The 12,211-nt window shown below is 43.4% G+C and overlaps 3 protein-coding genes across 3 annotated transcripts in view; all 3 read left to right on the top strand.

Moving 5' to 3' along the window:
• LOC144697525 (uncharacterized) overlaps positions 1–12,211 on the top strand; it is a 248,637-nt gene that overhangs the window by 132,012 nt on the left and 104,414 nt on the right. The gene's annotated exons all lie outside the window — the stretch shown is intronic.
• The window catches only part of LOC144697471 (uncharacterized), a 346,752-nt gene that overhangs the window by 255,672 nt on the left and 78,869 nt on the right, over positions 1–12,211 (top strand). The gene's annotated exons all lie outside the window — the stretch shown is intronic.
• Positions 1–12,211, top strand: part of LOC144697557 (uncharacterized) — a 280,480-nt gene that overhangs the window by 246,482 nt on the left and 21,787 nt on the right. The window contains exon 2 of the mRNA XM_078569605.1: positions 8,288–9,261. Coding sequence (XP_078425731.1) covers positions 8,397–9,261 — 865 coding nt within the window. The 5' untranslated portion in view covers positions 8,288–8,396. The remainder of the gene's footprint in view (positions 1–8,287; positions 9,262–12,211) is intronic.

The following is a 12,211-nucleotide window of genomic DNA, read 5'->3' as shown; positions in this document are numbered from 1 at the left end:
AGATGACAAAATCCGATTTTAAGAATCACATTTCAATGTAGAATCTTTCTTTCTATATCTCTGAACATTTCATTGTTTGTTTGATGCAGGTTCGGCAGATGTAAATCTGCAGCTGGTGAATAAATTTCACCTCGAATTCCTGACGAAACAGGGACAAAGCATCCCATTTCTATCAGGTCATCTCTCAGCCTTCTCTTTTCTAGAGAAAAGAGCTTCAGGGTGTTCAGCTTTCCTGGTGATTATAACCTATCCGTTCCTGGAACATTTATGATTGAGCGTTTATTTTCCTGTTCCTTGCGACGTCTGACAGCAGTAGAAACAGTTCCTAACGTCCGAGGGATTTCAGTTTGGACTATTTGTATTTACAAATTAATTCTCTCGATGTGTCCATTGCCTTAACCACTTGACCACAAGGACTCAGTGTCTGTCTGTTTAAATGTTGCTCAGTGAAAATTCCATTCATCCTCCGCTTTGTAGCATAAGACACTTAGTAGCTGAAAGATACAATGTGGCAAAGATTAGTGTTAAACCAGAGGATTGGGGAAGTTTTAAAAACCAACAAAAGACGACCTAAACTAATAGAGTGGGAGAAAATAAACTTTGAGGGTAAACTAGCAAGTAATATAAAAACTGACAGTAAGAGCTTCTTTAAATAGATAAAAGGGAAGGGAGAGGCCAAAGTGAACATGGGCTCCTTAGAGAATGAGGCTGGGGAAATAATAATGGGGAACCAGGAAATGGCAGAGAAGTTGACTAAGTACTTTGCATCAGTATTCACGGTAGAAAACACTAATAGCATTCAAAAAATACCAAATAATCAAGTGCCAAAAGTATGGGTGTGGGAGGTGGTGGGGGTGAGGGGCTAAGTACAATAACTATCACGAGAGAAAAAGTACTAGTGGAACTAATGGGTCTAAAGGCCGATAAGAACCCTAGACCTTATGGGCTGCATCCTTGAATATTAAAGGAAATAGCTTCAGAGATAATGGATACACTGGTAGTAATCCTCCAAGAATCTTTAGATCCTGGAAAAGTACCAAGGATTGGAAAACTGCCAATGTTTATTCAAAAAGGGAGGGAGACCAAAAACAGGTAACTATCGGCCAGTGAGATAAACATTTGTCATTTGGAAAAAGTTGGAGTCTATTAAAAGGATGCAATTGCAGAGCATTAAAAATATATAATATAATCAAGCCGAGTTAACATGGCTTCATGATGAGGAAATCATGCCTGATAAAGTTATTAGAATTCTCTGAGGAGGTAACAAGCTGGATATATAAAGGGGAACCAGTTGATGTATATATTTAGATTTCCAAAAGGCGTTCGATGAGGCACCACACAAAAGGCTACTTAATAAGATGGCTTGGGGAGAGTGTATTAACATGGATAGAGGATTGGCTAACTAATAGAAGACAAAGAGTTGGGATAAGGGGGGCATTTTCCGGATGGCAACCTGTAACTAGTGGAGTGCCACAGGTGTCAGTGCTGGGGCCACAATTATTTACAAAATATATTAATGATTTGGATGAGGAAGTGAATGTACTATCTCTAAGTTTGTGGATGACACAAAATTAGGTGGGAGGGCAAGTGGTGAGGATGACAGAAAGAGTACAGAGGGATATAGACAGGTTAAGTGACTGGGCAAAAGTTTGGCAGTTGGAATATAATGTGGGAAAATGCGAGTTTATGCACTTTGGCAGGAAGAATAGAGGAGCTGAATATTATTTAAATAGAGAAAGACCGCAGAAAGCTGCAGCACAGAGTGATTTGGGGGCCCTCACAAAAAGCTAGCATACAAGTTCAACAGGTAATAGAGAAGGCAAATCGAATGTTGGCCTTTATTTCAAAGGGAATGGAGTATAAAACAAGGGGAAGTCTTGCTAAAACTATACAAGGCATTAGTTAGACCACGCCCATAATATTTTGAACAGTTTTGGTCCACTTATCTAAGGAAATATACAGTGGCATTGGAGGTAGTCCAGAGAAGGTTCACTGGGCTGATCCCGAGTATGGAGGGATTTTCTTATGAGGAGAGGTTGAGTAGGTTGGGCCTGCGCTCATTGGAGTTTAGAAGAATGAGAGGTGACCTGTTTGAAACATTTAATTTTCTAAGGGGGCTTGACAGGGTATACGCTGAGAGGTTGTTTCCCCTTGTGGGAGAGTCTAGGACCAGAGGGCATAATTTCAGAGTAAGGGATAGCCCATTTAGAACAGAGATGAGGAGGAATTTCTTCTCTCAGAGGGGAGTGAATCTCTGGAATTCTTTGCCGCAGAGGGCTGTGGAGGCTGGATCATTAAGTATATGTAAGACTGAAATAGACAGATTTTTAATCAGTAAGGGAATCAAGGGTCATGGAGAAAAGGCAGGAAAGTGGAGTTGAGGACTATCAGATCAGCCATGATCTCATCGGATGGTGGAGCAGACTCGATTGGGTGAATGTCTGTCTTCTGATCCTACACATTCTGGTCTTTTGATCAGTCTCCACTGAAATAAATAAATAAATAATGAAATAGGTCTCTTCTTGCATGTTTTAACACTGTTCTTTTTACTTTGTACAATGTTAATATGAAAATACACGACGAATGAGTTAGTGTTTCGATTGGTAAAAATCGGGAACTGAACCACACTGACAAACACAGTGGAACACACAGAGAGATATACACCGAGAGTGACAGAGCACAAGTTTTGTCTCTCAGGGGAGACAAACACTCAGAAAGCAAGAATGACACCAACCTGGCTCCGTTTTTGTTTCTTTTCAACTGGGCAATATCCAGGATTGGGCTGACAAATGGCAAGTAACGTTGGCGCCAGACAAGTGCCAGGCAATGAACATCTCCAACAAGAGAGAAACTAACCATCACCTCTTGATATTCAATAGCATTACCATCGCTGCATCCTCCACTATCAACATCCTGGGGCTTACAATTGACGAGAAACTGAACTGGACTAGCCATATTATTACTGTAGCTTCAAGAGCAGATGAAAGGCTAGGAATCCTGCGGTGAGTAACTCACCTCCTGACTCTCCAAAGCCTGTGTACAAACTACCAGACACAGATCAGGAGTGTGATGGAATACTCTCCACTTGCCTGGATGAGTGCAGCTCCCACAACTCTCAAGAAGCTTGACACCGTCCAGGACAAAGCAGCCCGCTTGATTGGCACCACATCCACATACATTCTTTTCCTCAACCACCGACGCAGAGGAGCAGCAGTGAGTACCATCTACAAGATGCACTGCAGGAATTCACCAAGGCTCCTTAGACAGCACTTTTCGATCCCACAGCCATTCCCAACCAGAAGGACAAAGGCAGCAGAAAGATGGGAACATCACCCACCCCGCCGCCCCCCCACCCCCCCCCCCCCCAACCTCAGTTCCCCGTGTGCCTTGTGTGTGTTTGCTCAATTAAATGTTTGTAAAAGGTAACGGTGGAGAAGGGTTGAGAGTATTCAATTTGGGACAGAAGTGAAATTGGTCAACAGGGAAGCAACACATTTCCAATCTGAGCAGAAATAGATGACAGACACAGAATTACTTTCCCATCTTTAGTTCCTTTACTAGTTCCATCTTCATCGCTTTTGCCTTTCATCCTCATCCTTTTTGTTATTTATTCTCTCCTGTCTTCCACCCAATACAGACCTTCTCTTCAGCTCTCTCCCCTCCCCCTCACCCTGTCTATGAACTTTCTGAAAATCTGTAACACCTCGAGCTTCTTTCCAGTTCTGATGAAAGTTCAACGGCCTGAACTTATAGCTGTTTCTCTCTCCACCGTTTTGGCCTGGCCTGCTGAATATTTCCAGCATTTTCTGGTTGTCAATGAGAGTGATAGATGTATGGCCATTTCCCCTCTGTCCGGGATGTGGGACACGGATTTCCCGAGTGCAATGGTCGTAGTGTTTGCTTTAAATGTGAAATTAGCCGGTGAGATCTCACGCGGAAAATTTGCCCTTCAATTGTTTCGGGTTGGAGTTGGCATAGTGATAAGATCAGGGGGAATTAATCCAGAGGCCCAGGCACAAGGCTTCAGCTTCCGCCACCATTTGTGATTTCATTTCTTTTTATTCTTTCATGGAATGCGGGCATCGCTTGCTCGGCCAATATATATATCGTGTCCATCCTTAATTTCCCCTTGTGAAGATGGTGGTGAGCCACCTTCTTAAACTGCGGCAGTCCATGTGGTACAGGTGCACACACAGTGCTATTAGGGAGGGAGTTCCAGAAATTTGACCCAGTGACAGTGAAGTAACGGCTATATAGTTCCAAGTCAGCATGATGTTTAGAATAGAGGGGAACTTGCAGGTGGTGGTGTTTCCCAATCGTCCACTTTCCTTGTCATTCGAGGTGGTTGGGCTCACGGGGTTGGAATGTGCTGTTGAATGAGCCTTGGTGAGTTGGGAATTGAATTAATAAATCTGGAATTGAAAGCTAGTCTCAGTAATGGTGAATTGAAGCTTTCTTCGATTGTCACGAAAACCCATCTGGTTCACTAATATGTTTTAAGGAACGAAATGTACCATCCCTACCCAATCTGAACTACATGTGACTCCAGGCTCACAAAAATGTGGATTTACTCATAACTGCCCTCTGAAATGGCCTAGCAAGTCACTCTGTTAAGAGTATTTAGGGATGGACAACAAATGCTGCCCTTGACAGCGACACCAACATCCCATGAAAGAATATTTAAAAGTGAGCAATTGGCATTTTGTTTCATTTCACGTTAAACAGGATGACAGTAACTGCTGTCTCATTAATTAAAGCCTCTACATTTTATCTATTTAACCAGGTAACGTTAAGTGAGAGAAAACTGATTCACAGTGACCCAAAATACTGCAGCTGCTGGAAATCCAAACTTAAAACAGAAAATATTGGAAACACTCATCGGTATCTATGGAAATGAGTGAATGCTCCAGATTATTGATTTTTATCCAGTTATACAGTTCTGTTGCAAAGCCACAGACCTGAAATATAAACTATGATTCTGTCTCCACATATATCACCAAATGTGATAAGAATTTCAGAATTCTCTGTTTCAGTTTCAGACTTCCAGCATCTGCAGTGCTTTGCTTTTCTGTCAATGCAGAGTGTTCAGAATGTGGAGCTTCTTACCAAAATGAGATCCATGTGTGAGCTGGTAACCCATGGGTAAATTCTCACTGTGAAAGGACAGTTTACCAGCTGAAAGTGGGAAGGCATTCACTCGGTCATCCCATTTACTGAGACAGCAGCACAGTCAATGGAGAGAGACCAGTCAGATACTTTGTGTGTGTGAAGTGAAATGTAGTGAAGTGAACAGTTTCCCCACCTGTTAAAGCTCCAGCTGTAAAAGTTCAAAGGGTTTGATCCACAATTAGTAGGCTCTGGCAAGACACAGATTAGATGTCTCGTATGTGGGGGAAAAAAATCACTTGTTCACATTCCAGTTGCTGAGATTCCAGTGAGTTCAAATTTTACTGTAGGGGTTTGTTCTGCTGTTAATTGCACCCAGGACAGAACTGCTGGAGGTTTCGTGCGCTTTGGCTGCTGCATGAATTGATTTAATAATTTTCTATCTTGGCCCTATTACTCCAATCGTAATCAGATCATATAACATTATTTTCGATTGAATAATATTTGATTTTCAATGGCGGTGATCTTACCCAGGATTCGCGGCGAGACAGAATGTGCCTTATTCTCACTCAATGAGCCCCTTGCGCAGGCTAATTGGAAATAGCGCGTGCGCAGTTTAGAGACCGACCGTGCATGCGCAGTGTCGGTGCTGCAGTTGCAGGTAGGTGGTTGCTTGGCCTGTGCAATCGGAGAGATATGGCCGAGTTTTGGAGGTAATGGAGGTGACGGGGTGGGTGGGGAGGCTTCATGAACACCCACTGGAGGCCTCAAAAGCCGAATACGAGCCTATTGGGCTCGCGTTAGCAACGAACGGCGCGGTAACAGCTGAAGGGCCGCGTCGACAGGCTGGAGGCCCGAGTTACTGCAGCAGGGCGCATGCGCGGTCATCCTGGTCCAGGTAACAGGAGGAGAGAATGTTGTGAATTTCTATCCTGGACTGACAGGAATGGATTTTGGAAACTCCTTTTACAGGGGGTTAGAAGGGGAGGATTTACACACAGCAAACTCAAACCAAGAGGAATGTTTGTCTCTTCTCAAATCCTATTCTTGGACTGACAGGGATGATTTTTTTTTGCAGGATATTAGAACAGGATTTGAAGGCGGGAAACTCAAACTAAACGTCAGATCAAAACTTGACAGAGTCACTCGATTCATCAGAGCCTGAAAGTATGTCTGTCTGTGGAATAATATTCAAACATCTGTGTGACTGGAAATAGGGGAGAGCAAAGCCATGGAGGGGTTTGAAAAGAAGGATGAGAATTTTAAATTTGAGTTGCTGTTTAACCGGGAGCCTGTGTAGGTCAGTGAGGACAGGGTGATGGGTGAGTGAATGGGACTCAGTGCAGAGGACACAGGCAGCAGAGGTTTCGATAAACTCCAGGTCATCAAAGGTTGAATATGGGAGGCCAGCCAGTCAAGTTTAGAGGTCACAAAGGAGTGGGTGAGAGCTCAGAAACGTGCTGAGACAGGGCCAAGTTGAATGACGTTATTGAGATGTGTTCGGGTCAGGAGGGGGGGTAATTTAAACCACACTGATTTCTCTCACCACCCACTTGTAAAAGGAAAGGTGTTTTTGATTTGCTTCCCTCTTTATAAGTATTCTTCAACCCTCGGTTTTCATGCAATCTAATTTCTATTAATAACCCCACAGCAAACTCAAAATAGGACAAACTCAAAGGGTTAGTTCATTTGCACACACTCAAAACATGGGTGGCGATCGCAATGTGGCTCCTTTGCATTCATGCAGTTAAAGAGGGATGGAGAAAAGAAAGATTTACAGGGCAGGGACCGCAGAGAAAAATTGTATTTTATGTGGGTCCAAGAGTCCGGAATCAAAGTCCAATGAGGTGTTCCTTCATGGAGGTCGGCAGGTTGAAAACTGATGCTGTATAATTCACTTTTCCGATGGAGTTGGCTTCACGCGATGAGATAGCTATGCAGAGATGAATCAGTCTTGTAGGCGAAGGCACAGATGTTCCAGCAGAAACAGTGTAGATGTGGCCCGGTATTAAATCTGGGCAGAACACCCTTTCTGTTTGCTGCTTGTAGATGTTAAAATGGCAGACTGAGGTTTATCAGTGCAGCAAGGCAATATTACTGGTTACACAAGCTGGAGGTCCATGTCCCATGACTCCCACCTTGTCTTTGACAAGGGATGTGTATCCCTTATCTGGGTCCTCGAGATGGTTAAATGTCTCAATCATTAAGAATTGAAAGTAAGGTGCCAGGGCCCTTTGTCACATCAGACGATTGGACTCCTGTTGGCCAGCCTGGGTTATGAAATGCAGATCGCCTTTGTATAGCTCTCTTTGAAATTGGCCTGTGCAACCCACAGTGGGTCATGAATGTCTCTTCAGAGATAGCGAGTTCCAAATTTCTCCAACAATGCCAGACAGGGTCCTTTGTTCAGTGGTCACAGACAGCTTCAGCCATTTTAAAAGGTCTTTGTCCAGTTTTAAAAATTTTAGAAATAGCCATGAGGATATCTATATCTATTTTCTAAAAAAAAAAGTGTGAGGTCTCAGTATCCTCACAGATGGAAACCCACATTGGAGACGACAAAGATATGTTTTTGGAAGTTCATCTTGAGGTGAAATATTTCACCATGGTTGTGAACAGTCTGGTTCAGTCTCAGACAGTTGGCAGGCAGAGGGACGGAGTCGGTGTCTCGGGAGTGGAGTTTGTAGTGGGAACTGAAGACAATGGCTTCAGTCTTCCCAATATTTAAAAGCAGGAAATTTCTGTTCATCCAGTACTGGATGTCGGGCAAGTTAGGACAGTGTGTGAGTTGGAGGGGAACATTGACGTGATAGTGTTCACATACACCTGCTACCCTGGTCCTTCTAGGTGGTGTAGGTTGAGGGTTTGGGAGACTCTTTCTATTTATGGATATATAAAATCCCTTTCCTTCATTCCTTCTACTCCCATCTCTCTCAGCCTCCCTCCTCACATAGAACCCAGAGTCTAGTGTGGGCCCAGACCGGTTGACAGGTTCCCTTCCCTAAAGGACAATAGTGAACCAGTTGGGTTTTTATGACAATCCAGCAGTTTTCATGGTCACTTTTTCCTAGTGCCGGCCCCACAAATTCCCAGATTCATTCAGCTCAATTTCACAACCTGCCTTTGTGTTTTTGTGGGTTCTCTCTCACTCCTTTTTTTCTGTATTGAATCAATTTCACAGGGGATTAGAAGACGAGCATTTGCAGTTGGGAAACTCAAACCAGACATCAGCTCAGGACCTGAAGGAGTCGCCCAATTTATCGTAACCTGAATACCATTGGATTTTGAACATGGAAGGAAAAAACGTCGTTCACAGTGGGGAGAAACCGTACACGTGTTCTGTGTGTGGACAAAGCTTCAGCCAAACATCTGGCCTGTCAGAACATAAGCGCAGTCACAACAGGGAGAAATCGTGGAAGTGTGCGGATTGTGGGAAGGGATTCTATTACCCTTCAGAGCTGGAAACTCATCGACGCAGTCACACTGGAGAGAGGCCATTCACTTGCTCCCATTGCGGGAAGGGATTCACTCAGCTATCCAACCAGCTGATACACCAGCGAGTTCACACTGTCGAGAAACCTTTTAAATGTCCAGACTGCAGGAAGTGCTATAACAGTTCCAGTGAACTGATGTACCATCGACGTGTTCACACAGACCAGAGGCGATTCAAGTGCTCTCAGTGCGGGAGTAGGTTCAGGTGGTCATCTGACCTCACTAAACACCAGCGAATTCACACTGGGGAGAGACCGTTCACCTGCTCCGAATGTGGGAAGGGATTCACTCAGTCATCCAGCCTGCTGACACACCAGCGAGTTCACACTGACGAGAGACCTTTTAAATGTCCAGACTGTGGGAAGGGCTATAAAAGTTCCGGGAACCTGATGTCCCATCAACGTGTTCACACTGACGAGAGACCTTTCAGGTGCTCTCACTGTGGGGCTGGTTTCAAGCATTCATCTGACCTCACTGTACACCAGCGCACTCACACTGGGGAGAGACCTTTTAAATGTCCAGACTGTGGGAAGGGCTATAAAAGTTCCTGGAACCTGATGTCCCATCAGCGTGTTCACACTGACGAGAGACCGTTCAGGTGCTCTCACTGCGGGACTGGGTTCAAACATTCATCTGACCTCACTAAACACCAGCGCACTCACAGTGGGGAGAGACCTGCTCCGAGTGTGGAAAGGGATTCACTCAGTCATCTGCCCTGTTGAAACACCAGCGAGTTCACAATGACCAGAGACATTTTAATTGCCCAGAGTGTGGGGAATGCTTTAAGGGTTCCCAGGAACTGATGATCCATCAACGTATTCACACCAACGAGACACCGTTCAGGTGCTCTCACTGCGGGACTGAGGTAATCATCTCAACTCACTGTTCACCAGTGAATCCACACTGGGGAGAGACTATTCACCTCATCTAAGTGTGGTTCAGGATTCACTCAGTCATCCTACCTGCTGACACAGCAGTGAGTTCACAAGTAACCACACTGATTGGATTTTACTCACTCCCAGGACTGAATGATTTTCATTGGGGTCTGTTTCTGCTGATGTTAATAAACTCCAGCCCAGTTAGAGGGGTTAATATTGAGGATTAAAGTGAAGTAAATTAACTTTGTGTTAAACGCAAGTTGTGCCCAGCCTTTTTAATATCTTTCACACAATTTACACACAAATTAAAATCAGGAGTAGGCCACTCGGCCCCTCAAACCTTCTCCGCCATTCAATAAGATCATGTTGATATGATTGTAACCTCGAGTCCACATTCTCAGCCAGCTCAAATAACCTTTCACCTCCTTGATTATCAAGAATCAATCTACTTCTGTCTTTAAAATGTTCAGCGACTCTGCTTCCACTGCCTTTTGGGGAAGAGTCCCAAAGATTCACGACCATTTGAGAGAAAAAATTCTCCTAATCTCTGCCTTAAATGGGTGGCCCTGTCTTTTTAAACAGTGACCCCTCGTTCTAGATTCTCCCACAAGAGAGAACATCCACTCCACATCCACCCTGTCAAGACCCCTCAGAATCTTATATGTTTCAATCAAGTCACATCTTACTCTTCTAAACTCCAGCAGAATCAAGCCTGACCTTTCCAACATTTCCTCATAAAACAACCCAATCATTCCAGATATTAGCCTCGTGATCCTTCTCTGAACTGCTTCCAATGCATTTACATCCTTCCTTAAATAAGGAGACCAATACTGTACACAATATTCCCGATGTGATCTCACCAATGACATGTATAACTTAAGTATAGTCTCCCTGTTTATATTCAATTTCCCTTACAATAAACAATAACACTCTATTAGCTTTTCTAACCACTTGCTGCACCTGCACACTAACCTTTTGCAATTCCTGCACTAGGGCATCAAGATCATTTACATCTCAGAGCTCTGCAATCTCTCACCATTTAGATAAGAAGCTTCTTTTTTATTCTTCCTGCCAAAATGAACAATTTCACATTTTCCCACATTCTCTGCCATTTGCCAGATATTTGCCCACTCACTTTACCTATCTATATCCCTTTCTAGCCTCTTTATATCCTCTTCGCAACTTATTTTCCTACCTATCTTTGTGTCATCAGCAAATTTAGTAACCATACCATGGTCCCTTCATACAAGTCATTTATATAAAAACTTGAGGCCCCAGTACTGGTCCCTGTGGCACACCACTTGTCACATCCTGCCAGCCTGAAAATGACACATTTATGCCTATTCTGTTTCCTGTTAGCTCGCTGATCTTCTATCCACACCAATATGCTACCCCCTGCATCATGAGCTTTTACTTTCCTCAATAATCTTTGATGTGGCACCTTATCAAATGCCTCCTGGAAATCTAAGTACAGCACATCCACAAGTTCCCCATTATACACAGCACCTGATTTGCCTTTAGCAAAACCATGTTGACTCTGCCAGAATACCTTGAATTTTTCTCAGTGCCTTGCTATAACATCATTAAGATTAACATCTAACATTTTCCCCATGACAGATTTTAAGCTAACTGGCCTGTAGTTTTCTGATATCTGTCTCCCCCTTTTAGAATATAAGAATTACATTTATTATTTTCCAATCTCACGGAGTCTTCCCTGAATATACAGAATTTTGGAAAATTAAGACCAACACATCAACTACCTCACTAACCAGGATGAAGTCCAGTAGGCCTTGGGGTCAGGCTGCAGCTCCAACAATTTTCTCTACCATTTCCCTGGTTATTTTAGTTATCTTGAGTTCCTCCCTCCCTTCCATTTACCGATTTACAGCTATTTCTGGGATGTTACTTGAATCCTCTAAACTGAAAGGCACCCGGCTGGAATGTTAAACGGTGACGTCATGCAGCAGCACTTAGGGTCTTTGTTTTGAAGAAATGGAATTCAGCTGTTCCCATTAGGAATGCTGGAGACAGACTGATCAACAATGTCATCAAATGGCACAACACAGTAAGAGGACCTTCACCAACAGTTTTATTGTCATAAGCTTTTTTACAAAGAGCTTTCTAATTCATCCTAGTTCCCCTCTTTCTCTCCAGGACCCTGATTTTCCCCGCCTAAAGCCAATGTGCAATTCCTTTGTTTGAAAACTTTGAGTTAAGAAAAAACAATATTGAAAGATAATCAAGAGCTTCGGCAGTGTCCAGTCTGCTAAATTCTGCAGTTTTAGCAAAGTTTTCTTGACCCAATGACATGAAGAATTGGACTGAGGATCCTTATATTGTTTCTGAACCAAAACAATCCACTTAATCTGTTGATTTTTGAATTAAATTTTTGAAGTTTTTTCTGATCAAGCATCTTGTCATTTTTCTCAGTCGATACATAGATTCTAACTCCCCTTGCTGTACAACCTGTTACAGAGATTGTTATAGGAAAGAGGGAAAGGTTTGCGACAGCTATACAAAGCCCTGGTTAAATCATACTTGGAGGACTGTGTATGGTTCTGGGAATGACACCTTATCAGGGATCAATATTTGCCTTGAAAGTTTCAGAGGAGACGCATTGATGAGGTTGGTGGGTTTTGGAAATTGAAAGTTGTACATCCGCAGCTTGTGGCACTATTTCACCTCATTTTTCACTTCATGGTCATGTCTAACACACTCGACAGGGAAGTGGGACT

This window comes from Cetorhinus maximus, chromosome 23 (assembly GCF_964194155.1).
Source record: "Cetorhinus maximus chromosome 23, sCetMax3.hap1.1, whole genome shotgun sequence".
Taxonomy (NCBI): Eukaryota; Metazoa; Chordata; class Chondrichthyes; order Lamniformes; family Cetorhinidae; genus Cetorhinus; species Cetorhinus maximus.
Note: the sequence above shows the minus strand (reverse complement) of the source record. Positions and strands in the feature narration are given on the sequence as shown.